This window comes from Phoenix dactylifera, chromosome 2 (assembly GCF_051530095.1).
Source record: "Phoenix dactylifera cultivar Ajwa chromosome 2, Ajwa_hap1_PhDact_Kaust_v1.1, whole genome shotgun sequence".
Lineage (NCBI taxonomy): Eukaryota > Viridiplantae > Streptophyta > Magnoliopsida > Arecales > Arecaceae > Phoenix > Phoenix dactylifera.
In genome coordinates this window covers 52,707,844-52,735,618 of record NC_143191.1, presented here as the reverse complement: position 1 = coordinate 52,735,618, position 27,775 = coordinate 52,707,844, and the positions used below count along the sequence as shown (strand labels likewise).

Below are 27,775 nucleotides of genomic sequence, written 5' to 3'. Positions count from 1 at the left end.
AATGAATTCAACATCAAACAGCCATATATTCTCTTTGATTATTTTTTTTTTCTTTCATTCAAGCATCATTTTTGGATAGCTACATGCAAGGTCACATATCTACGAGTCCGACTACCGTTGCTTTCCTCCTATGGACGACAACCAAATTGTGCTCCAAATCTGCTACCTTGAACTTACTTGACGGGTTTTAGGGCTTACACAAGCTGAGGTGGAATTAGAATGGATCTATTACCCATCATGATCAAGTTGGACCTATCACCAGCAATCTTTGGAAAGACAAGAAGCAAGAAATGCTCTCTCTCTCTCTATATATATATAGTCCTCTCCATAACTCCGCCTTCTTAGCGTTATAGCATAACCCTCTTAGAGCCTCTTGTCACTCTAGAAGCATAGGAATGGAGGAATTGAAGAGTGACTGATCACACTACCTTTTATGTATTGCGTTCTAGAAGGTAGGAGAGAGGGATTATTTATAGAGGCTCCTAGAGATGATATGCTTATAAGCTTATTTATCATTCAAATTCAAAATTTAGGAGGGCTCCTATGCCAAAGAGTTTTACTTCGTTACTTTGATCTTGTATGGGATAAGAAAATTTGTAGGGCTTCTTATCTGCATCAGCATCATGATCATGAAAAATATTAAAAACATATCCACTTCTTGTAAAAAGTACTTAGCCAACCTTTTTTTTGGAGGCTTGCAGTCTTGTTCCAAGTTCAAGTTCATAAAATCACTAGGCAAATAGTCATAGTTTGGTGGGAGAATGTTAGCTTGATGTCTACCTTAGCCTCATAAAAACAAGTAAAAAACAAATGTTCATCTCATACCACATGCATTTAAGCTTGAGATGGCAAATGTTGGTTTTGGCAGCCTAACTTAGCTTCCTACAGCACAATATCTCAAGCTATCTTGGCTTGGTCCAGACTGATTAACATATCAATAACATTATTCTCTCATTTTACAGTCTTATAAGATTATTGTTACCGTTCGCGATCACATAAATAATGGTCGTTAGTTGATTATTTATCTATCTGAGCCTAATAGTTGGAACTAGAGATGATAACAAGAAATAATGGGCAACAGTTATTAAATAACAACCTTATTGGAACATTTGCTTGGGTAAATAGCTCTGTATGTTCACATAGAATGGTAATTCAAAAACAATGCTCTGCATAATCAATGAAGAGATTCCTATTATATAACAGCTTTTGTAAGTTTCTCTTCTCGGAGTTTAAAACATTATAGCCCTAAAGGAATTGGTGACAAGAAATGCCTAATGCCAACGAAATTTGAGGAGCAACAATAAATTGTATCCCTGAGGCCCTAACTTCAAAAGTTTTATCACCAACTTCAGCAAAATTACAGCGGTTTGAAAAATAACAGCCACAGAAAAGCCCTTGTCTTCATATTAGGTGGTCAGGCCTCCTATACAAGACCATGTTTAATTCAACTCAAAGTCCAATCCAAGCTTCCACCACTAATTTAATTTTATGAGAGGAGTACTTCTACGATCAATCCCTCTCTCTCTCTCTCTCTCTGTTTTTTTTTTTTAAAAAAAAAAAATAGAAAGGAAGGGAAACCCAATAGCACAATAATTCTCTAGGTCCAGAAGTGTTGAAGATGCACCATCAAAAACTCGAAGGCAGAACATTTGTTTGCCAAGCAAAGAGGCGTGACCATGGCACAAGCCCCATTTCATTATAGATGAACATTTTGGTTATCACTTGTGCTGTGTGGCAGTCTGGGATTGGCGGGTTACACTGGAGTTAGATTACTTGGATTCAAGTTTTGCATTGGGCCGTTACTTATCAGGCTCACAAAAGGTTGGCCCAAGTTTGGCCCGTATTGGTAATGTTGGGAGAAGTCCAAATCCATGAGATCTCCAAGTCAGTGTTTAAATAACAGAAAGAAAGTCTACAATGACTGTTCTAATATGGTGCTCATGCAATCATTGGAGGTTGGTTTTGAATGGGAAGATAACTGCATCATGTATTTGGGGGTTAGGGTTTGTGACGAAATTTTATACTCTCTAATTTTCAGTTGAAATATTTGTATTGTCTCTATCCATGGACGTAACTCAATAGATCGCACCATGTAAATATTGTATTGTTATGAATCCACTTTATTTAGGTGGATGATCACTTAGCTTTCCACCTCTTGGGTTTCCCCACTTCTTGGTTTTCCGCCTTTTTTAACTCCTAGATATGTCTCTTATCCCTTGGGGATGTCTACATTCATTCACTTTTTTATCTTCTCTTGTCCATTAGGTGTCTTGTTATTATGACTATCTATCTCCTCATTATGACCCTAGGCCTATAAAAGAGTACCTTGAGGAAAATGAAATATACACAAGTGAAAAGAAATATATTTTGTGTCATTCTCCAATCTTTGTAAGCTTCTTTCTCAAATTAGTATTCTCAATATCTAATTTGTGTTTTTCATGATTGACATAGAATGGTCATATTGTTCACTTGCAATTTGTATCATGCTTTTATTCTTGGCAAAACTTTAAAACAATATTATTGTTTATATGAATATTACATCATACAAATTCTTATTCTTGTGATTCTTATTTGTAGAGAATGTTAAATCTTACCAAACTTGAATTCGTTGCTCTTGATATTTCTGACAAGAATTATTTATCTTGGATCCTTGATGTCGAGATCCATCTTAATGCAATGAACCTTGAAAATACTATAAAGGAAGGAAATCAAGTGTTCCTGCAGAACTGTGCTAAAGCAATGATTTTCCTTTGGCACCATCTTCATGAGAAATTGAAAACTGAGTATGTAACAGTAAAAGATCCCCTCATTTTGTGGAATAGTTTAAAGGAGAGATTTGGGCATCAGAAGTGCATAATCCTCCCAAAAGCTCGATATGTTTGGATGAACCTAAGGTTGCAAGATTTCAAGAGCGTTAGTGAATACAATTCTGCACTTTTTAAAATCAGCTCACATTTGAAAGTCATGGATGAGGATATGTAAGAGAAGACATTTACTACTTTTCATGCCTTGAATGTGTTCCTGCAGCAGCAATATCGAGAGCGGAAGTTTCTTGAGCTTATATCTTGTCTTCTAGTGGCTGAGCAAAATGATGAGCTTTTATTGAAAAATCATTAGTCTCATCCCACTAGTTCCACACCATTTTCTGAAGCAAATGGCATATCATTCCCTAAAGCGAATGATACATCATTTCATAAGAATCGTGGACGTGGGAGAGAACATAGTAGAAAGAATTATCATTGGTGGCACCAGAAGTAAAACCACCAAAAGGGAAAATAATAAGCGGGATGCACCGTACCACAAGAAGTGGAATAACTCAGATAAGAACAAAGGCTTTTAGAATTTTTTTTAAAAAAAATCTGAAGATGCATTTCATAGATGTGGTATGAATGGACATTGGTTGCATACCTATCGTATGCCTAAGCATTTGGCAGACCTCTACCAAGCCTCTTTGAAAGAAAAAGAAAAAAGAATTGAAACAAATTTTGCTGAACCATTAACTCATTTCGAAAACTTTGATGGGCTTGATATTACTCATCTTGATGTTTCTGCTTTCTTTGAGGATTCTAGTGGTAGAATTGATCATTTGATTGGTGATGGAAGTATTCATTTTAAATTTGTGCATTTTTTTTGTAAGAAGTAATGAAGTTTTACATATATTTTGCATGTTTGTAGAGGCATGGATCTTATTAATGAATTGAATGATAATGATGTTTATTTGGTAGACAGTGCTACAACCCATAGAATTCTTAAAAATAAAAGTATTTTCGATGTTTGAAATTAAATAATGCCAATGTCAATACTATATCGGGTCCATCGAATTTAATTGAAGGCTCTGGAAGAGCATATATCATGTTGCCAAAGGGCACAATATTTTGTATTGATGATGCTTTATTTTCTTCAATGTCTAGAATAAATTTATTGAGTTTTAAATATATACATTGTAATAGTTATCATATTGAAACCACCGATGAAGGCAACAAAGAGCATCTTATTATTATACAAATGAATTCGGGACAGAAGTTTGTTTTAGAAAAGTTGTCTGCTTTCCCATCTAAGCTGTCATATACACCAATAAGAATGATTGGATCAAATATTGTGATGCATCATAAGTGCACTGATCCAAAGGTCTTTATGATTTGGCATGATCACCTTAGACATCCGAGTTCGATAATGATGAGGAGAATTATTGAGAATTCATTTGGACATCCATTAAAGAACCAGAAGATTCTTTTGCCAAGTGATTATTCATGCTCTACCCGTTCTGAAAGTAAACTGATTGTTAAGCCGTCCCCCTCAAAAGTTGTTGTTAAATCTCGTTCATTTTTATAAAAAATTCATGGAGATATTTGTGGGCCTATACATCCATCATGTGGACCATTTAGATATTTCATAGTTTTAATTGATGCATCATGGTCATATGTTTGTCTTCTTTCTACTAAAAATGTTGCATTTGCTAGACTTCTTGCCCAAATAATCAAATTGAGAGCACAATTCTCTGATTATCCAATTAAGACAATCCGGTTGGATAATGCGGGTAAATTTACATCTCAAGCTTTTGATAGCTATTGCATGTCAATTGGAATTAATATTGAACATCATGTTGCTCATACACATACTCAAAATGGTTTAGCTGAATCATTTATCAAAAGACTTCAGTTGATTGCTAGACCTTTGCTTATGAAATCAAAATTACTTGTTTCTGCTTAGGGACATGCTATATTATATGCAACATCATTAGTTCGGGTTAGACCATATGTTTGTCATAAATATTCTTTCTCACAACTTGCATTTGGTCAACCACCAAATATTGCTCATCTTCGCACTTTTGGTTGTGCTATATATGTTCCAATTACACCCCCATAATGCACTAAGATGGGTCCTCAATGCAGACTCGGTATATATGTTGGTTTTGATTTTCCATCTATTATTAGATACCTTGAGCCTCTTACAGGGGATTTGTTTAAGCCATATTTTGAGGTTGTCATTTTAAGCAGCGAATGAGTCTAAGGCACGCCTAAAGCGTGGAAGACTTAATTGGATCGAAAGATAAAAATCTCTAAAAGAGAAAAGTACAAAAAAAAGAAATTGGTACTCCTGAAGAGGCCATACCCACTAAACAAGCCATAAAATTTGGTGCTCCTAGAGAGACTATAACTTCCATTCTAAAATCTCCTGGAACACAAACTCTTGAAAAGCATCCTCCTGAAGAGAAATCTTCTGAAGAGTTATTCCCTGAAGAGGAACAAGTTCCTGAAAATAATGAGATTTCAATACATTATATAAGTACAAGAGAAATATGGAATAGAAATAAAATCGTTGTCGACAACGTATTTTCATTTAAAGTGGCTCTTGACATTACCAGAAGTAATGTTGGCATTACCAAAAGTAATGTGGAAAGTGAGTCAAAGACTATCGAAGAATGTCGACATAGAGATGATTGGCCAAACAGAAAAGAAGCTATTGATGCTAAATTAAGCTCATTAGCAAAACAGAGAGTTTTTGGACCTGTAGTTCAAACACTTAAGGGTGCCTATTGGATATAAGTGGGTGTTTGTGCGGAAGCGCAATGAACATAATGAAATTGTGCGATATAAAGCATAGCTCGTTGCGCAAGGTAATGAAATTTTTTTCTGCAGAAGCCTAGGGTTGATTATGAAGAAACTTATTCCTCCATTATGAATGCAATTACATTCAAAGTCTTGATTAGCTTGGTAGTTACAGAAAAATTAGATATGCGGTTGATGGATATGGTCCTTGCATATTTATATAGATCATTGGATCATGATATATACATGAAAATTCCTAAAGGATATAAAATGTCTGAAGCGTGTACCCTATCAAGTTTCAAAGATTTTTATATGGGTTGAAGCAATCTGTATGCATGTGGTATAATCACCTCAGCAAACTTTATTGAAAGAGGGATTTAAGAATAATCCTATATGCCTATATGTTTTCATTAAGAAGTCAGAATTTGGATTTGTTATTGTTGCAATTTATGTTGATGATCTTAATCTTGTTGGAACTCCTGAAGAGCTCACAAGAACCACTACTTATTTGAAAAATGAGTTTGAATAAAAGATATTGGGAAAACAAAATTTTGTTTTGGCCTGCAGCTCGAGCATTTTCTAAATATAATTTTTATTCATCAGTCAACATATACAGAAAAAGTTTTGAAGCACTTTTATATGGATAAAGCTCATCCTTTGAGTACCCCAATGGTTGTTCGATCACTTGATGTGAAGAAAGACTCATTTCGTCCTCCAAAAGAGGATGAAGAAATTCTTGATCCAAAAATACTATATTTGAGTGCTATTGGTGCACTAATTTATCTTGCAAATTGCACTCGACCTGATATAGCCTTTGCAGTTAACTTATTGGCAAGATTCGGTTTTAATCTAACCCGAAGACATTGGAATGGGGTCAATCATATACTTCGTTACCTGCATAGAACAATTGATATGGGATTGTTTTATCCTAACAGATCAAATTCATAATTGACTGGATATGCAGATGCTGGCTATCTATTTGATCTACACAGGGGTCAATCACAAATAGGATATCTGTTTACTTATGGAGGAACTGCTATATCATGAAAATTTGTGAAGCAAACATTATCCACTACTTCTTCAAATCACTCGGAGATTATTATTATCCATGAGGCAAGTTGAAAATGTGTTTGGCTGAAATCAGTAATTCAACATATTTGAAAAAAGTATGGTCTGTCCATAATCAATAATAGCCCAACAATTTTGTATGAAAATAATGCTGCTTGCATCACCCAGATCAGATGAGGCAATATTAAAGGTGACAGAACAAAGCATATTTCACCTAAATTCTTTTATACTCATCAACTCGAGGAGAAAAGTGATATTAATGTCAAACAGATACGGTCAAGTGAAAATTTGACAGATTTATTCATCAAGGCATTGCCAACTGCAACATTTAAGAAGATTGTGCATAACATTGAAATGTGACAACTTAAAAATTTTTGATCATGCATTTTTTAGAGGGAGTGAAGGACTTAAAGTTTTGTGCTGATTGTACTCTTTTTCCTTCATTAAGATTTTGTCCCATTGGGTTTACCTTTGCAAGGTTTTAATGAAGCAATTCTAAAGCACTTGGTGGTACACAAGAATATTGTACTCTTTTTTCTTCGCCATTGTTTTTTCCCACTGGATTTTTTCTTGGCAAGGTTTTAAAGAGGCATGTTTTTTGTGTGTGGTCATCCAAGGAAGAGTGTTATGAATCCACCATATTTGGGTGGATGACCACTTAGCTTTCCACCTCTTGGATTTCCCCACCTTTTGAGTTTCTCACCTTTTGTAACTCCTAAATGTGTCCCTTATCCTATGGGAATGTTTACATTCATTCACCTTTTCACAATCTCTTGTCCTTTGGGTGTCTTGTCATTATGACTATCTATTTCTTCATTATGACCCTAAGCCTATAAAAGGGTACTTTGAGAAAGATAAAATCTACACAAGTAAAAAGAGAAAGAAAAGCATAATTACTTTTTATTTTACAACATATATGCTTTTGTTTTTTTTTTTTTAATTTAGTTATTCTCCTTACCTATCGCAGCACATCTAAATCTAATCAATATATTAAAGTCCGTGCTGGATTCTTTGTAACACAACTTAACAGGTGACTATAGCAAACAGTACACCGGTGAAGCTACATCTGATTGGTGGCTTTTCTTGAGCAAGATTTTTAGTTGTATCAAAAGAAAATTGCTATAAGGTTCAGCCCGGCTACTAAATACTTTTGTTTGCTGGCATTTCTCATATTCTATACATCACGAGACTTGAGCCTAAGGCTGTAAATAGATCGGATTGACCCGTGACCCAATTCAACCCGACCCAACCTATTTTGGAGAACTCGTATGCCTAGGTTAGGTCCTAAAATTAGGCTCGTTCCATTTTCTGGGTTGGGTTTAGATTTACTGAATTCAGGCCCGGCCTGACCTGACCCGATCCGACCTATTTAAAATTTGGTTAATTTTGGGTTTTCAATCTTACGACCTGCTCCAACCCGATTTGAATCTGTAAAATTATTTGGACCCGCGGGCCGCAGCCTGCGGAGGTCCAAACAAGTTTTGAAGCCACGAATGTTATGACCCAAATCAGACCTGAACCAGACCAAAATTTTTTTGATTGGTTCCGAATTATACATGAACCCGACCCGACCCAAATGACCCCGTTGAATCAAAAATTGTAGCGGTAGATTTGATCCGACCCGATCCAATCTTCTATTGGGTTGGATCTAGGTCAAAAAATCCGAATCCAAATAAAAAAAATCAAGTTAGGTCAGAAATGATCTGATTTGATCCAATCTATTTGCAATCCTATTTGATCCATTAAATGACCCACGTGAACCGAACACAGTCCGATAGAACGGACAGCCAGGATTCTGGAATAGCTCCGAATCTCAAACTCGGAAGGTGAACGGCAGCGGAAGCAACCTCGGTCCCCGGAGCCCAAGATTCCAAGCAAAGTCGCACATAGAAAGCAACACCGCGCAGACACATGCGTCTGAACCCAACTTCACGGAAGTCGGCGCGCGCGACCGGGTCCTCCACGACAGCGACCACAAAAAACGTGTTTTTTTCCATGATTGTTTTTCCTACCAATCGACCTGCTGATGAGCGCGATGAGAGACAAATATATGACGAATTGATGATGCTCTACTTGATGGCCACGAGCCTCTTTGTGGCGAACTTACCGCATAAAAAAAATCTATACATGGTTTCCGTCCATGGCGCACGTTTAGTCGATCCTAGAAGGGGCGAATGCGCCGCATACGAAACTTCTATGCGGGTTCGGAGACTCGTTTTCTCAACCTTCTGGAGGAGTCCAGATACCGGGAAACACCGCCGCCTCACTCCACGTGGTGCGCGCCGCGTAGACTCCCCACGCTCGGCGGCCCCCACCACCTCGATGGACTCGAACTCTCTCCGCACCAACGCCTCACCCCCAATTTCTTCGCCGTTTCCTCCCTCGCTCGCTCCCGTCTATAAATACTCTCCTCTTCTCTCTTCTTCTGAATTCAAACGAGAGAGCCGCAAAGAGAGCGGAGGAGGAGAAGAGAAGCGTTTCTGGTTGCTCTCCCTCTTTCTTCGTTCCTTCCTTCCTTCTTCTACTATATTAGCGGCATCGACACCGTCGAATCGAGATCAGATGGCTCGCGCTCTCTGCAGCACTGCTGCTCTCGCCGCCACTCTCTCCGACGGGATCACGGTCTTGATCAACAGGTAAGAGGAGCATCTAATTAGCTGATGCGGATTGTTGGATCTGTGGTCCTGCAGTGGATCTGACGGTTGTAATTGATCTCTGTTTTGATTCACAGGAGGGGTTACGCCGGAGCGGCGGCGGTGACGGGAACGGCCGCCAACAGAGGGAGGTCGGCGGAGGAGAAGGGGACTGTGGTCGGTTCGAGTTCGTCTTCCAGCTCTTCGGATTCGTGGGTTCCGGATCCGGTCACGGGGTACTACCGGCCAGGGAACCGGCGGGCGGAGGTGGACGCCGCCGAGCTCAGAGAGACGTTCCTCTCCCACAGATCTCGACACTAAATTGGAACAGCAAAATTTATGGATGCTTGCTACTTCCACGAAGGTTCCAATAATTTAGAAAGCAGAAAGAAAAAAAAAGAAAAGAAAGGAAAGCCCATCATTTTACAGCTACTTTGTATTGACTCACCATATTTATAAGCATCAATAAAAGGTGGAATTTATATAATTTTTAATATGTTATAAGAACAGATGGAATTTTATTTTATTTGGTGATGCTTAATTTGAGTGGGCCTTGATTAAGCTTAAGGAATCCAGAAAAAAAAGAGGGGAAACAGAGTAGCTAGTTGATTATGTTAGATATTTTGTTTGTTGATGCCCAAGAATATATGTGTTCTCATTTGGTTTAATTTATCTAATTTATTAAAAAAATAAGAGTAAATTATAATTTTTTTTTAAGATTGCTGTCTATCACATTTACACCTAATAATTTGTAAAATCTATACTTACACCCAATTGGATTAATAATGTTAGTAAAATCGTCTGCCTTATATAAAAAGTCAAAATTATCCTTAAATAAAAAGAAGGATACACACTTTTTTTTATATATATTCTTGGACAGATGTTATATAGGTTTTTCAAACTATTGAATGTAAGTGTGATTCACTCGTAATCTCATAGGAGGGTTTTGAAACATGGATAGGAAAGTAGCAGCTAAATGGTTGATGCGCACGATGATAATTTTTCCCTACAGTAATATCTCACAATAAAATTAAATCAAAAAATCTTTATGGGCTCGTTTGGTTCGTGGAAAAAAAGGGAAAAAAATGTGGTCAACGAAAAAGTAATGAGATGCCTCTTATTTGGTTGAAGTTTTCAAAGGAGAGAGACGGAAAAGTTGTATTCCTATGAGAATATGATTCCCATGTTTCATGAAAAAGTCTTTTCCATGAGAAACATGTAAAAGTTATTTTTCCGTGAGCCGAAAATCACTCTATTTTTTATTTTTTTTCAAAAAAAGCACTTCAGCATTAAAAATGCATTAAAGACCTAATTTTTATTAAAGATATAATAGGAATTGCACATAATTTTTTTAGGAAAGTGGATGATCAACCAAACATAAGCACTATGTAAATCTGTTAGTTTTCCATTGTCAACCAAACATGTCAAAAGTACTTTTCCAAGCATCTTCTTTCCAGTAATCTAATTTCTAGAAATCATATTCCTAGGAGGAAAAATATTTTCCGCGAACCAAATGAGCCCTATGAGATATAGAGTTTTGGACTCTGAATAATTCTTGAGAGCAATACTCCCGTTATCTAAGTTGGTGATGGATGATGTGGTGAGATGCTTGGGTTTGTCTCCTTCGCAATCCAATCTTTCAGAGCATCGAAACGCCACTTTTAGCAAACATTGGTTCTTCTTCATGGAACAATCGGAAAGGTTCGTCCCTCCGAGCCAAGCAACTAATACAATAATTGCTTAACAACTTGCAAACATTAAAAAAAAAGGGTACAAGTATTGACTTCTTTTTTTATTTCCTTTGTCCTTTTTTGGGGGGAAGGAACTCCATCAGTGACTCGTAAACTCTCATTGACTCCTTCCTATTTATCTACTGCGAGGAAAAGGGCAACTCGCCAGACACTGAAATTGACTCAAGGTGTACATGCGAAAGCCAGAGGGACCAGAGGACTGTTGCCCAACATTAAACAGCATCAAAGTAAATTAAGCTGAGCTTGAGTCCAACTCTACAATACAAGCCAGGCTAGACATTACAAGTGCATTAAGATCATTGTAACAGCATTATAAAACAGTCATCACAACCATTAACTAACCTAATCGCCGTTGCAAAATATGATATGTCTGTCTATAATCTTACATCTAAACTGCCATGGTCTTACATCTATAGGTCATTGTATTCTGTAATAACAGCTAAAACTGGCATGTGAAATTTGTTCATATTGCAAAAATGTTTTTTGCAAATCAATTAGCCGTATATATTAAAAGGAGTGAGTTGGGGTCTTTGGGTCTGTCAAATTTGTTTTAACATGAAAAACAATAGAATTTGCAAGAAAGATTTAATATACAACAACTGCAAGTATGAACATTTTCAGAAAGAAAATTTCACACAAATTTTAAAGTTACTTCATCGAATTGAAAACAACCTATACTTATCTTTAAATAATTCTTTACAACTCTTTCTTGCTTGAAATTATTTATAATTTTTAAACTTTTTGTTCCTCAACATGCATAACGTGCCTGTTTACTAGTTTTCCACTAGACTGCTTCTCAACCCAGTTTTCCTCCAACATCACCGAGCTCCTCTTCTTCCACCCAGAAACCAATCTCCCCTATCATCAGGTTTATATATATATATATATATATATATATATATATATATATATATATATATATATATATATATATATATATATATATATATTGAGGATCTGAAAAAAATTTGGACCTTTAATTGTTTCGGATCCAACTCCTTAGAAGGGTGAAGGATTGGAACATCAAATCAAACTCATGCCGTTCAAAGAAGGGCTTGGGATCTTTTTGGTTCAATGAAAGGCTGAACTACAACGACAAAACAAATCAGCAAGAAAGGTCATATCGTAATGGTAAAAAATTCTGATGCATGGTCGCTGTTATTAGGCATACGTTTTTCACCAAATCTTTTTTCCCAAGCATCAGCCATCATGTCTAAAGATGAGGAGCTAAGATGAAGAATCCAATTTCAGCAATCTGATAGCTTTATATCAGAAGCATAAACAAAGGAAGCAGTGCAGCATAATATATGAAATTTGAGTCTAAACAATATTGAAACACAAAACACTTCCTAATGCTTCTGTGAGCCTGACAACCTATGACTGTATCCCAACCATCAGATAATTCCATCATCACAAGCACTGATATATCTACATCAGAGATAGCCTCAAAAATCTTGGATGGTAATTTACAGATGTGCAATAATTTTATGCAAAAAAAAAATTAAAGCATTTAGGATATGTCTAGATAATCAATCAATATATCAATTCCATATCCTCTAATTACAAAGTCATCCAGAACTCACAATGATGACCATCTTTCTTACCTCCTTGCCCCCTATAATCCTTAATCACAAAAGCATATTGAAGAAAAAAAAAAGTTTTTTCAATAAATTTTTAGGAAGCAAGTTAATATATTTGTATAATAATATTTCCGTTACAAATTAGGAAAGTATCAAATTAGCGGTCCGAACAAAAACATATCACAAATCCTATTATCATAGTCGTGATGCTTAATTTATAAGAACAAGGCAGAATTTATCCCAAGTCCACCTATTACAAATCTGCTTTGCTATAATCATAACTACCATGTGTCATGCCAGTTACCGTAAGTTACCATAACCAATAATCATCACCATTTTTCCTATAAAGGAAGACAACTTTTGCCATTGATGCTTTTGTTTATCTTTGATCAAAACTCTCATCAAGGCTTTCTTAGGCCAACCCTGACCTTTCAAAGAAAAGGAAAGGGGAAAGAAAAAAAGGCCCTCCTTCCCAAGGACTATAGGAGTCCTTATTGCACCCATTAAAGACAATACAGAATACACCATCACTTGTACCAACTACCCACCATAATGCAGTTCTAAATTGAACCTTTTCTTTTCAACATTTTAAAAGGATTACCATTCATTTGTATAAACCTTCTGACCCAATATGTACAAAGGATCACTATAAGAAATATGAAACACAATCTCCAAGATTAACATAGAACTTGTAGCAGGTTCATCTTGACCCCTTAAACTTCCTCCCTAAGTCAGCCCGCAAACAAGGGCATTGTCCCCTTGTCCCCGTTCACTCACCAACCATCAGCTTACCAAGCCTTGAAAGCCTCTTCCGAGATAATTCTATGATTGAGCACCGAAATTAGTTGGTCTTCGTACCACAGCCTAGTTTTTTTTAAAAAAAAATTTGATGGGGAAAGCCCAGCGACCATTTCGCGACTAAATTTTTGATTCTCTCCCCCGATGCAACTATTCCTTTCATTCCATATATGCCAAATTAGTGGGCAAATAAAAAAATAGCAACCCAAAAGATAATCCTATCCCTTCAATCAACTTGTCTCTCAAATTATTAGTACAAAGACTTCTCATAACAAAGGAAGACATTTAGAATCCAACAGCTACAGAAACAGGAAAAAGAGAAGCTGGCTTACTCCAGCTTATTTCAGTAGAGAACGTACATAGAAGCCAGCTGCTTAACCCAAGATTTGACTAAATCTCATGTTGTCCACCTCATATGCACTTCCTTCAGGAAGGAGAAGTGCTTTGAGGCACAGTCAATTTTGCACAAATTAAGTGACTCCAGCGACAATCCTCCCTCCTGTATCTGATTAAGTTCCAGAAGATTTAAAGGAGTATCACCAAGAAGTATCAAGGATCCAATATGTCTTGTTCGGCCATCTCCAACCAGGGGATCTCTGTGACTTACTAGTTCCCATATTTCCTCCTTTGCTCTAGCAGAGAGAGGTGGCAAGTTCTATTGTACCCTGAGAATTAGTATAATTTAGCATCTTCTTCATCAAGTTGCCATTGAATTGCATCCCAAAGTTTGAATAATTGGCTCAACCATGAGCCAAGAAGCACTTCAAAGTGGGGTATCTGCCCCAACCTAGAAGGAAATTCTGACATCTCTGCATGCCTTCCAATAATATGCTTCCAAATAGTCGAGTTCAAAGGCTTTGCTTTGAGTGACAAGTTGTTCTAACTGTCACGTAATATTCTCTAATTGCCATTGCTCAACCTCCAAAATCTTGATACTTGAAATATCGCTCGCCACACTCCTTGAAAGCCGAAGAGTGCTCAAATTGTTGATTTCCTTGGCTCTTTTGATCTTCTAAATCTACTATGGCACATCTGCTTTAGACAATCTTGACTGTTGAGCCGATAGACAATTGAAACTAACAATGTCCGTCCATCTACTCCCTAGCCCGTCAAAAAAAGCTTTGCAAATGGGCCAGGTCAACCAATAAAACCCGTTAGTCCCACCCTGCTTAGACCCAGGCTGACCTTATTTTTTAAACTGTGGCTTAGCTTTAGGCCAGAAAGATGACCAAATCTGATCCAAACCGGCTGGTCAATGGATTGGGTCCAGGTCTAAAATCATAACCCAAAAATAAGTTAGGTATAGGTTGTGCTTGCCCCGATCTTGACTTGGATCAATTGGTAGACCTACAAAAAATAGAAATTAGTACAAAAATATATTGGAAACTCATAATAGACCTCTCTAAGACTAAGAAAAGCAAAATAGCCTGAAGGATCTAAAATAGAGCTACCTAACCTTATCTCTCTAACGATAGATTGCATCAAATAACCAATTGTTTTAAAACTGGACCAGACTGGCCCGTTTGATCGATTGAACTAGGACCCGATTGCCTGTATTATACGGTTTGACCTTTTTTTAACTAAAAAATCTTTAAGAAATTGGTCAAACCGACCTCCTCCACGCCCTCAACTTACCATCCTTTTCCCATCTTCTTGCAAGTAGCTGGAGGAGATCATGTCCCCTCGAACCCTCACTTGCCTCCACTGCCTTCTCCCCAACTTCCCCCACCACTCTCCCCAAGGCCCAATCGCCGTCCAATGGTGCTGCAACCTCGACACTGCTAATTGGGCCGGCCTCCTCGACCCCTTCAATGAGAAACTCCACTGTGAGCTCATCCGCTATGAAGACCTTATCCAAGCTACCTACCATGCCTTCCACTTCCACCCTGCCATGTCTTGCTCCATCGCCCTTTGCGACCACTCCTAACGCGTCACATGTTCCCTCTTCGGCACCACCTCCATCAAGATCCCCCTTCAGGTCGACCGCCTCGTCACCCTTTGGATAACCCAGTGCTTCAACTAGATTAGCTACACCACCGTCTGCAACCATGATCGCAAATCCACCGCATGGATCGTCCCAACATCGTCATCACCCTCCACGACACCACCATCTGCTTCGACTGGACCGAGAATTTCCATGATGGCCTCATTCCGATTGATGACGCCGAAGGGGATTGGAAAGGATAGCAGGGAGTGGAGGAGTGGGGGGAGGTGATCGGAGAGGGCTAGGAGAGCAGCCAAATATGGTAAAAGTAGGATCACTTTTTCACCCTCTAGATTGCTTTCGAGATTAGTGGTGAGCGAAAAATTGGAGAAGAGGAAGAAAGGCGGACTGGCCAATCAGACTGATTTGACCGGTCAACCCAGGAACCAGACAACTTGCCGATTCATTATACGGCTCAGTTTTAAAAACATTGCAAAGAACCTACATGATAGTTGATAATAATTTAATTTTATATAACTTAATCATATTTTATCCTTCACATTGTTAATCAAGTTGAGGAGAAACAAAATATTTACAAGTTTAGACTAAGACCAATTGAAGGAATGTGCCATTTCAATGCATATGGCCCAAGAACAAAAATACAAAGTAATCATGATTTTTTATAATTATCTATGTGAAAAGATGACATGTAGAAGACACTAAAGCACATTGTAAGGCATTGACATAAGAAGTGTAATAGCATGAGCACAAGATGATCCAAGAAAAAATTGAATAAAAAGAATGGCTATTCATCCTACAACCTTTTTAGATTATTACAAGCCCCATATGAACAAAACAAATGAGTGGTTTTCCATGAATACAATAAAATGGTTAACATATTTTTCCGTGCATACACCAGGTATTTAGCATGAACAAAACTAGCACTATAAGGCAGCAGTTTGAAAGGTATTATAATTGAAGTTAATAAATGACAAAAAATAGACAGCAAACACACTCCAAATCACATCATTTAACATGAAAAGGGAAAGAGATGCTCTCTTACTATATTGAAGCAGCTGCTTCAGCTCACATCCTTGAGCCTCTTTATCAGAGCATCAATTGATTTCTTCTTCGGGTTCTGTTTCAAACCCCTTGTACCAAATGTGGAGAACAGCCGATCTGACGAATCTCTGAACTTCTCAGATATTGCGACAACCTTCTTGTAATCCAGCTTATTGTAACTCTTTTCCCGGATCACTGGGTTCAGGAAATTCTCTGGGTGGTTGCTCATGAGCAAATTAACCAATTGCTTTGCTTCCAACAAAGCCATTTTCAGTTCATTGACACCTGATTCCTCAGAATCACCAAACAAATGGGATTGGCTATCTGCAAATGATTCAAACAGCCTCAAGTCGGCATCTATTCCTGTCACAGCATTTGCATTAAACCTCTTAACCGAATCACTAAGGAAAAGCCCCACGATCTTTTCAGATACATGGGTGAGGACTCCATGAAGCACCCGTCGAAGGACTTGGATGGGCAGAATCTGCTGTGCAGCGGAGACCAGCGTCTCAAGGTATATGATTACCTCATTTGCATACTCATTCCCATTTGGAGGCGAGTCATCGGCCATCCAGCTCACAGTGTCGGTCAAGATCAAAAAATCATCAATCTTGGCCTGAAGCAATCCCAGCAAGAGCTCCTCGGCTGCATCCCGGGACTTTTTCAATGGGAATTCCCTCTTGCCCCTCTCAGCAATGCGAAAGGGGATGCCAGAGAGATGTGCAGCATGGCGGAAGAAGAAGTCACAGGCCCGCTCCATCACAACCATGTTGGCAGCTACCTGCATGGCTTGGGACACGCCAAGGCCCCCAGACTCAACAAGGAGCAGGATGGCGCCATCGAGGACCACCCCAAGGAGGCGGTCGAGATACTTCTTGACAATGGGGTAGAAATCAAACTGGCCGCCGTGCGACATGAAACTGACCGAGTCCTCAATGAACGACCGGACAATTCGACATAGGTCAGGGACAGTAGAGGAGAATGGAGCGACATAAGGGAATGCAGGGATGATGTCGGAGGTCTGGATCTGGAATGACAGCACATTCATCGAGTACTCATACTCCTTCTTCATGAGCATTTGCTCGAACTTGTCGGCGGCGAGGGCCTCAGACACCTGGAGGCGGCAGTCGGATAACAGGAGGTCATGGTACTTGTCCCGGTGCTTCGACAGGACATCGAGGAGCGGATCGACGGTGTAGCCGTATCGCTGGAGAGTAACACCAAGAAGACTCACATAATCTTTGATCAAGAGCAAGTGGTTGGCGGTCTGCATCCGAGAGAACTGGTCCTCGAGGACGGAGACCATCTTGGCAATGGCGGTCTCCCAAAGCGCGTCGACGTCGGACCGGGAGATCAGTCCGCCGCCGGTGCGGAGGATCCGGTCCTCGACGATGAAGAATCCGGCGATCTGGGCGAAGAAGGTCTGGTGAGACTCGAGAAATGGGGTCATGGAGGAGACCTGGAAGTCGGAGGTGAGCTGGAGCTTCCGGTTCTCGAAATAGTATTTCTTGAATCGATCCTGGAGGCCGAGGGTCTGGTGGATGTGGTAGGCGCGGTAGAGTGGTGTGAGGTCGAAGCGAAGAATGCCGTCGACGGCGGAGCCGGTGCTACCTCCGCCGCCTGCAGCGGCAAGGGCGGCTGCGAGGTCGTCGTCGTCGTCGTCGTCGTCGTCTTCGAGGGAGTAGATGGAGGAGGAATTGGCTTCGCGGAGCGAGAGGCGGGACTGCTCCTCGGCTTGGCGCTGTTTGATCCGGAGCTCCTCTTCGCGCTGGCGGGCGGCGGAGGCGCGGCCGATGGCGATCTGGCCGAGGTGGCGGCTGGCGACGCGGATCTGGACCATCCAGTCAGAGAATTCCTTCGCGATCTTGCGCTCGGCGTGGGAGCGGACGGCGGGGATGAGGCGGAGGAGCATTCGGCGGATGGTGGGGTGGGGAGCGGCGTCCAGGAAGTCCCGCTCCACGGCGTCGATGGCGCGGAGGGAGAGGTAGAGGTCGTCAGCGGCTAGGTGGGCGTTGGCGCGGGCGAGGAGGTCGAGGAGGCGCGCGCAGAGGCGGGAGGCAGCAAGGGCGGCTGAGAGGTTGCGGGCGACGGCGCGGTCTTCTAAGTAGGCATCGAGGGAAGAAAGAAGGGGGCCGGCGGCCGACTGGAGGGCGGCGTTGGAGTCGGAGAGGGCGGATTTGAGGGAATCGACGTCGGACAGGAGGGACCGGAGGTCGTCGACGGCGCGGATGAAGTCCTGGTAGTGGGCCTTGCAGACTTCTTCGATCTCGGATTCTTTGGAGCGGGCGAAGTGGCGGAGAGAGTGGAGGAGGGATTCGGGGCGGCCGGAGGCGAAGGCCTTGCGGACGAAGGGGCCCAGGTCCTCGCCATTGCAGATCGCCGAGGAGAGCTGGAGGAGGTCCTGCCGCCCCGCCTCTCCGCCGGCGACATCCGAGGAATCCGGGGCCACCTTCCGCCGCATCTCTCTCGATCGCTTGCTCGCCGAGGAATCCGACGTCTACAAAACGGCGGTTTCGACGGAGGAGACTTAATTAGGCTCTCGTCGAAGAAAGGCAACTTGCTTTGAAGATACGGAGACTTTTGGAAAGAATATGACCAAATTGCCCCTGGTCGGCTGTCGCCAGTTCGGCAGTGGGCACGCACGTGGCGGACGGATCCGACTCCGAGCGAGTGGGTCTAACCAACCCAGACCGGTGGCCCCGGAGCGGAGTGGATAGGTAGGTGAGCGGCGAACCTAATTTGAACCGGTGGGACCGCAGGGATATCAGAGTGGAAGCAAGGATCGCTTGTGATTTGCGTCTGATTAATTTTTTTTATTGTTCAGGTAACTTGTTAGGTATGGCACATTCTTCCTGCAAATTTGTTACATCAATCATTCTAAATTGCAGTACATGATGCAGTTGTCCATGTCTCTTATAGTCTAATTACAAAAAAGACTTAAGAAGCTATGTGATGAAACTTTGCTTAAAGTAATTAGATACAATTGCAGCATGCGTGATGTACTTGATTAATGCAATGATGACTATGAACTCTCAATTTTATCCATTGCTTTAGTTAAAATAGGTGACTTTGTAGAATACATCATAGTTAGAGATATGAGTGAACAAAACATGACTGGGCCTCAATGCACAAGATGAAGTCTTGAATTATTGCAGTAGTAGGAACAATTTCATGGTAAGAACTTGTGATAATATCTAAAGCATTAGCTCAAAACATGCCGCATTGACATGGTAGCAGCCACAGCTGAACTAAGTGCTGCACAAACCACCTGTGTTTATAGCCTGGTTACTAGAAGAAGACACTGGCCACTTTAAAACTTCCCATTTAGTTAAGAAGAGTAAGTTCAGATTCCCCAAAGGGAAGAGTCGTGCAGAAAACATCAGTATGAGCATTTTGAAGATTTTATCAGTCGTTTACCAATAAAATTAGTGCAAAGTAGTGCTAACCTAGCTCAATTAAATCAATGGAAAGACATCATCAAGTCCTCAGTTTCCCTGTTAAGTCCCATTTGTTTTCTTTATTTTCTTCCTCTTGCTACTGAAATGAATGCTGCAAAAGGTTTTCATGTCGGACTTGAACAGGTTTTGCACATAGAACAGAAGCCCCAGATTAGTGCAGGCCTTGGCACGAAGATTCGAGATAAATGATAAGAAGAATTAATGAAATAACATAATTGTTACTTCAAACATGCCAGGCAAAAAAAAAAAAAAAGAACAGAAATAAAAAAAATAGCACAAAACATGAAATATAGAGGCAACACAAATGTGTCCCATTTAAATGAGGTGAGAAAGGGTGCAAAAATTCGAACATCACAAAACCATAAGATTGTCTACTTGGTAGCCTGTGCAATCATATTGCTTGTCGAACCAGTCTGTTCTTTTGCTGTTTCCACCAGTGCATCCTGCAAGGCAAAATAAGATTGCTCAAGAACAGTTATTTCTCTGCGAGTAATATCAATTGGTTCCCAAACAACATCCACATGTAACTACTTCATCCTTTGGGTGCTTCTTTACATCAATGCTCCATATAACTGGCAGTTACATGTGGATTGTGGAATCACATGTTTCCAGTCCAATTATTTTTCTTTTATTACCTATTAAACATTTTAGAGGTAGTATTCAAGGTTTTCATCTTGGCCGAGATCTCAGTTTATATCAGTATTGAGCAGCTCCCGATATGATATTGTAAAGTATTTCGGCTGATAAGAACTGATAAACTCCGAGATACCGGTCGATACTTTTCAATTACTTTTTTACTTCCTTAAATAAATTTTAATTAATAAATCTTGAAATCAATGCTTAAATATAGTTCTTAATCTGGGATTTTCAATATCGTCCAAGATAAGCCAACATGGTTCATCTCATTCCCAGCCACTCACTAAGAAAACTGGTATATCAAGATTTTTGAAAAACTTGGTAGTATTCTTATTCATCTTCTTCAGAGATACCGAGAAAAGGCAGCACGACAAGGAATAACATACTTCAGTGATTGATAAAGAGAAGAGTACTATTTTTCCCAAAAGAAATTCAAGAGAGTTAATACTCCACCCCATTTGTTTCTTTGTAATTTCCACTATGAGAAGAATTTTCCATCACTTTTCAGAGGTCAAACAAAATATGGGTGGGATTATCACTATATACAGGTTGCAACAATAATTGACATCAGGAGATTAGCTGCAGACAGCTCCAAGTTTTACTACCTGTGCAGCTACAAGCCGTGCAACATTTTTCTTGCTTGACTCTTGAAGTTCACCGGCAATCAGAATCTCATCCAGTATATAATATGCCTGTAAATTTTGCGGCCAACAAAAAGATGTCGAAATCAGACAAGAGTAACATGCTCATTGCAATGAGACACACAAAAGTACCTTGTGGAAATTGAATATCAAATCCAGCTCACAAACCTGAAAATCTCGAAATAGAGATTGAAAGAATAAGCCTAAATATGATTCACGAGTAGTCAATGAATGTATGATTAGAAACCTTTACTCACACTGCCAAAATAACGGTCCAATATCTCAACATAATGATGAATGATCTCGAGGATCTCCAGTTCGTTGTCATCTGGATCAATGCACGCACAGAAGTAAAGGCTGGCATATCTGTAAGTAATAGTACAATAAAAGAAATTATCGCCAGCTCGGAAGGAATATAAATCTGCCTTCTGTACAGATGGAACAAATGTCACCAGCAGTCAGAACAGTGCGCTGAAATTACTACCTCACCATATTACCTTCTGTATACAACTTTGTACCCTCTCCATTCAACAAAATTGCAGAGCTTTGGTGCCCTTGTGAGAATGATTCTGCCAAGCTCTCGGATGACCTTTTCGAGATAAAGAATATATATAAGATGTACATTATAAACAAAATTTTAAACAATCACCCGTCATAAGAAAATCTTAAAATTTCTCTTCCTCTTTTAAATCAGTTATTTTGGGAAATGAGGAAAATATTCTGCAACAATATCGAAGAAGAACCAAGAATTGATATACACTCTTCTCAACATGGAAAGTGTCTCCTTGGCAATTGGAACAACCAGAAAAGCTACACTTAGAGCTACCTATATATACATGCGTGTGTGTGTGTGTGTATTAAGGTTAGAACAGATCTTCGATTGGGAGGCAAGGACGCCCATCAGTCACCATAAATGTAAAAGCCTTATCCCATCTGTTCGACGTCCGCTACAACAATCCTGTTTCAGTAATGGTTCCAAAATATATACCAGAAGCATCCATCAGGCATAAGCATCTCATAGTAGTGCAAAATAATTTTGTTACTCCTCATTGGGATTTTTTTTTTAAATTCCAAAGGGTGCAGAAGATAAATGTTTATTCAACTAAACACAAAATAAAATAAAACAAAAGCTGAGGCAATGTAGTAAGAAATGTTATATCAAGAAAGATTTCTAGTTGCCCCAAATCCATCCTGGGCAAGGAAAAGCACTTAAGATTTTCCTAAGCAAATAAATTCAGTTAGCCCTGAGAAACAATATCTTTCTAGTCATAAGAGACCATAAGCACTGTATGGTTTACAGGTGAACAGACTTTCCATATCAAGAGAGCAAGAGACAAGATAAGTTGATATATACAGCACAAGAATAAGGATAGACCAATATGTGAAAAACAAAATCACTAGTGTTTCATAGAATTATGCACCTTGGATCTTTCCTTCTGTGAATATGGAGAATACCACTTTGTCAGCCTCACTTTTCCTTGTCGGCTAATTAGAAGGACGAAGTGGATCTGGAAAAGGCAAAAGAAGAGGGAACTATTAGCAAGTAATAAAACGAAGAAAATCCCTGTTTCTGCACAAAGATTAAATCATCAGGAGAAAAGGGCACATCAGAATATGTTATATGCAAAAGAAATATGCAACATATTCAACTCTACCCAATAGCCAAAATTTCTGTAAAGATTGAGCCTTCAAACCACATTTACCCACAGCTTAAGTCAAGGGTGGTGAGCTACAACCCACAATGATCCATTACTGTAAGTGCGATGAGGATATTCATATCTTACTTGCCAAAAACCCCGAATAGGGAGATAAAGTGAAAACAAAGAAGCTTCTGTGCCACTCAAGTGATGCCTGTAGGGGCAATGATGGGGCATTCACATGAGATTTTCAATGCAGGGCCATCCAAGATTAAGCTTTGTCATGAGTCTGACATGGTGAATTAGAACAATGATGCCACAAAGGGTGGAGGTGCCATTGAAAGAGAAAGAGCCACTCTGCGCCCGTGCAAACTTGCCAAACACAATGGCAAGACAAATTTTGACCATAGTTGGGAGGGAAAGGAGACTTGGATCCTTGTGACATTGAAATAGAATTGATATTTAGTAAATCAGTATGTAATTAGAATGCCTCACAAATGACAAGTCATATGAGCCTTCATCTGAAATGTGGTTTATTTAGGCAGTGATGAAGATTATATCATGCGATTTTTCACATCGTCATAAGATTACTCAGCAGAGTATTGCTGGTTACATTCCATGTTAAGACTATGCAAAGGGGCCCTGTTAATAATAGCACATTTTTATTAGTTGAGGCCTGATAAGTAAATAGGAACTAATAGGCAGGAACTTGCAGGAAAGAGCCGCATCACATGGTTCTATTGAGCAGAATGTTTTGGAGTCAAACAAGCATTTACTTGTTAAAATCAGTTCAATCTTACTAGGTTCACCCTAATATTGGTCTGTATGGAAGAAAGACCAAAAGGCTTTATTTACTACTTGTTGTGGCGCCAATTTGTGGTAAAGTATTTAGTTCTCCAAATGGACTCTTATTCATGAGAACTAGGCATGACACCAGTTTATTGTTTACTTCTCCTTGTTTCCTCCTAGGAGGACCGGTCTCTGTAAAAGAAGAAAGCTCAAAGGAAGTGAAAGAGAACACAAAGAAACAGAAAGGTGGCCTGTTCTCTATATAATTAGCAAAGAGTTTTCACCATATCAAATTATTTCACACTATTCTTCAGTACTCTCTAGTTCCTCATTCAGGCTTAGGGCTCTTCAGTCCATGTACTGATGTTTTTGAGATCCAGATGACTTGCTTTGGTGGCAATGGATTGATCAGTCTACAGAAGGGATTCATGCATGGTAGATTAAGTTCTTTCAAAGATCTGAGTCTCTGTTTTATCACTTAAACTGTAAATTGTTTTTTCCTTTTTCTATATAACCAACATTAATGTGATATGATGCAGTTTCTGTGTTATCAAATGGATTCATCTTTACAATCATATTCTTGTGTCTTTTGGTTCCAGACTGGTGTTTTTTCACTATTTCTTATCATTTTAGACAGCCACTGACTGCATTAATATGAGGGAACTACTTTCCACAATATGAAATGTTAGTCGATGCTTGATATGTAAGAGATATGCCCCACTAGTTAAAGATCCTTTTGCAAGATTTGATCAAAGAGCCTGGTTTTTGTCGGATTTGAACAAAAAAACTAGCTTAAGTTTGGGATGTTAGGTATTACAACAGCAAATTTTCACGACTACTGCTATGATGGAATTGCTTTCTTCTTTCCATGATAATACCTAAGTAGATGTTAGCTACTTCAACAATGAGCCAGTGAAAACAAAACTATACAAAAATGAATAATAATAATAATAATAATAACAACAACTTATCTAAACATCTACATCACTAGATGCATTATAGATGCAAAACCATCCACGCTTGTGGAAGAGCTGATCCAATACAAAATTTAGAACAATAACTTTAGAAAGATACATCTACATTTCCAGAGACCGAGATGTTTCTTCTGAATTCATGAAACGATCGAAAATTTACAGCAGAAAAGCACATAAATTCTCAGATCAGATAATCTAGAGATCAAAACACGGGAAACCGAGTCTCTGGATATTACAAGGGCATAGATCTACCTAGATTATCGCAAGAATTCAGGTGTCATCATGAGAAATTAGGAGTTTTTTTGTTGGGAAATCCTAAAAGGGGTTATAGCTTACCATTTTCCCGACGCAGGGAACTTCGTAAACGGTGGAACGAGAGTGGACTGAGATAAGACGCAACCGTTCGATTCAAGTTCGCAACGTAAATAAATGGCGGATCTAGAAAATAATTAACTGTCCCGGTTGGGGCTTCGAAATAATTTTGCCTTGATGTTTCCATCTACCGACGGACCGGAACTTTTTTCCCTTGGGAAACACGCGAAAGAGATCTTCGGATTCCTTGAAGTAACTCTTTATAATATGGCTTGCTTGGCTACATTCAGGATATATATGGCTTGCTTGGCTACATCCAGGGTATATTCGAGCAGAGTGAGTTGGGTTCTGAAATGAAAATAGAAAGAAAGCTATTTAGTTAGAAGGGCTGGAGCTGTATCTGTCATGCAAAAGAAGGATTTATCTTCCTTCATATAAATCCATCCTTAGAACATGTAACAGTCGCTTTGGGATCTATGTAGATGAATGAACGAAGGGTTTGATAGGCTTGGAGATTTGTGCGGAGTGTGATCTAATAGTCTACATTGTGAAAGAAGATTATTCATCCTTTTGCACCAAAGATACAACCTAAACCTTGGTTGGGGAAGTCTCATTCCCATTTTGATTCGAGAGGCCTCAGTCCTCCAAAATACAATCTTTACTTTTTTTTCTAATATTTAATATGATTATGGGCTGGGCTTGAGCATAGAAAATATCAAATTTTACATACGCCCGGCCTGAAGCTCAATTAAAATTGAATAGAGTTTAGGCTCGAGACCGGGCTTATAATCAGCTCTACCTAATATTTAAATACCATTCCGATTTCGATTTCGGTCACAAACCAAATACGTTGGAGGATATAGGTATTCCAATTCCCATTTGATTCAAGGGGAAATAGGAATGCTCCAATCCCCTAAAATTCAATTCCTACATTCTTCTAGTATTAAAGTTGATCATGGGCCAAGTTGGGCATAGAAAATGTCAAAGTTTATATAGGCCCAACCCGAAGTCCGATTAAGAATGAAAAGAGTTTTGACCCGAGGTCTGGCTCATGATCGGCTTTATCTAGTATTCAAATTCCATTATGATTATGATTTTAGTTCTAAACCAAATACGTCGGAGGATATAGCTATTCCGATTCTTATTTTAATCCATTCCGATTTCGATTCTAATTCTGACTTCAGTCAAGAACCAAATGCATCCTCAAGTGGAACTCCACTTAAATCTAATCAAATCTACAATAGACAATAGAATTCACACATCGATGATCCAAGATATTGGATGTGACGTACTATTCCTTAATTGCTTTCGTACCAAAATCCACCCAAATGTAGCCGAATCTGGCTCCTTATAGAAAAGCGTATGATAAGAATTTACTTATTTCGATTACTTTAAGTATAAATGCATATATTGAAGGAAATTAGAGAATCTTTAATCAAATAAGTTATAGGGCGTGCCTGGCACAAATCTAAGGTTGTCCATTATAATTTGCCTTTTCTTACGCAGGATAAAACTATGAACATTCAACCCTTCCTAAATTCTGATGATAGTTTTGTGCGCTAGATTTTTTATTTTTATTTTTTGCTATCAAATCGGATAGGTGGTAGGTGGTCTATTTTAGGGATGGAAAGGGGATTCCAACCAAGAAAGAAGTCGGAAACTAAACACGAGCATGGAATAGGACTACTATTTAAACTTGTTTCCTTTTATTTCTTTCCTTTTCTTGATAATCCTTGTTTTGATGGCTTTCTAAATGAAACAAAAAGTAGGACTTTCAAGAGATTGAGCCACAAAAATCAGGCGATTTAAGAGTGTTTTTTTTTGCTAGAAATATATATGTGGTATATTTGAAGTATAAGCATATTTTGGAAAAAAAAAAGTGTCAAATTTTATAGAGGTGTTTTAGGAAGAAAATGGTCATAGGGGTATTTTGAGAGAGATGTATTTTGGGAATGCCACGGTTTCTGCATAAAAAGTTGGTGCATATATATATATATATATGGTACAGTAGATCATTCACATAGTTTTAGTACAAATATATCAAAAAGATCAAAGAGCACTTATCCAAATCGGCACATATATTTTTTAAGGACTAACATATTCTATAAGAAAATCGTCATGGAAGCTGTGAGGCCGGGCTTGAGCAGGACTAGTTTTATTGGGCCTAACAAATGTTGCAACTCTGTTGATGTGAATTGGGTAAGCAACATCATGAGCTTACCTCCTTCCCTTCTCTTGCCCATACGCCATGCCACATTTGCCCCGTCAACTTGGGAACCTGTCAATTAACCATGATAATTCCACCATTTGGTAACAAATAGGATTTTTTTGCAATTTACACTCGTGAAACCTATCATATTACAAATACACAAACCCTGAGAATCATGTTGAGCCCAAAATGCTGCATATTTGCAGGCAAAATCTACCATCAATTGCGATTATGTAATTCTTCGACCAATAATAGAACTAGGAGTTAATCATCAGAAGATTAGGGTAGTGTTCTTCATCATGCCTCCTTCTCTATTGGTTATAGAAAATCGGCTATAAACATATTGGAGATGTTATAGAAAATTATAATCGCCGGTGTGTTTGTTTTAAGAGGAGCAAGTGTTGGATGGACAACAATAATCCCATCCATATAATTAGCATGTGTGATACAAGATATTAGTTCGACAAGCGCCAATTGGTAGAATAATTCCATTCTCTCAAAGCCAAGGGAATATTAGTATATTACCAGCATAATGCATATGATTTCTTCAAGAAGAGGGATTAATTTGCAGACAAGTATGATTTCGTTGGAAATCAGGGAGATATTGATACTGGAGACATGCTATAAAATTTGGCTGATTTAAGAGAAACAGCATATGAAAGGCATTTTTCATTCCATTGTCTAATGAGGAGTACTATTCTATGACAGCTTTGATTCCAAAAGGAATATTTCATGAATGGTTGCTATCTCATTA

General features: G+C 39.1%; 2 protein-coding genes and 1 pseudogene across 5 annotated transcripts; 1 reads left to right on the top strand and 2 right to left on the bottom strand.

Moving 5' to 3' along the window:
- Positions 1 to 9,037: 9,037 nt before the first annotated feature.
- Positions 9,038 to 9,737, top strand: LOC103719711 (late embryogenesis abundant protein Lea5-D-like). Its single transcript, XM_008809079.6, has 2 exons — positions 9,038 to 9,253; positions 9,349 to 9,737. The coding sequence occupies exons 1-2, from the start codon at positions 9,180 to 9,182 to the stop codon at positions 9,569 to 9,571; spliced, it is 297 nt and encodes a 98-aa protein (XP_008807301.2). The 5' UTR covers positions 9,038 to 9,179; the 3' UTR covers positions 9,572 to 9,737.
- Positions 9,738 to 11,939: 2,202 nt separating this feature from the next.
- Positions 11,940 to 19,863, bottom strand: LOC103719713 (exocyst complex component SEC15B pseudogene; annotated as a pseudogene). Of its 2 annotated transcripts, none has more exons than XR_015975825.2 (2): positions 16,367 to 18,894; positions 11,940 to 14,726 (listed from the first exon to the last, which is right to left on the bottom strand). The product of XR_015975825.2 is annotated as an exocyst complex component SEC15B pseudogene, transcript variant X2 (transcript). The 2 variants fall into 2 exon arrangements; XR_015975824.2 differs by lacking the exon at positions 11,940 to 14,726 and adding an exon at positions 18,962 to 19,863 and having other exon boundaries at positions 16,077 to 18,862.
- A 146-nt stretch (positions 19,864 to 20,009) lies between these two features.
- On the bottom strand, positions 20,010 to 25,132 carry LOC103719714 (AP-1 complex subunit sigma-1-like). Of its 2 annotated transcripts, XM_008809081.6 has the most exons (7): positions 24,837 to 25,126; positions 22,522 to 22,608; positions 21,598 to 21,689; positions 21,358 to 21,466; positions 21,233 to 21,268; positions 21,065 to 21,151; positions 20,010 to 20,266 (listed from the first exon to the last, which is right to left on the bottom strand). In XM_008809081.6, the coding sequence occupies exons 1-7, from the start codon at positions 24,837 to 24,839 to the stop codon at positions 20,195 to 20,197; spliced, it is 486 nt and encodes a 161-aa protein (XP_008807303.4). In that variant the 5' UTR covers positions 24,840 to 25,126; the 3' UTR covers positions 20,010 to 20,194. The 2 variants fall into 2 exon arrangements, with proteins under 2 accessions (XP_008807303.4, XP_017701353.4); XM_017845864.5 differs by lacking the exon at positions 21,233 to 21,268 and having other exon boundaries at positions 24,837 to 25,132.
- Between the last annotated feature and the right edge of the window lie 2,643 nt (positions 25,133 to 27,775).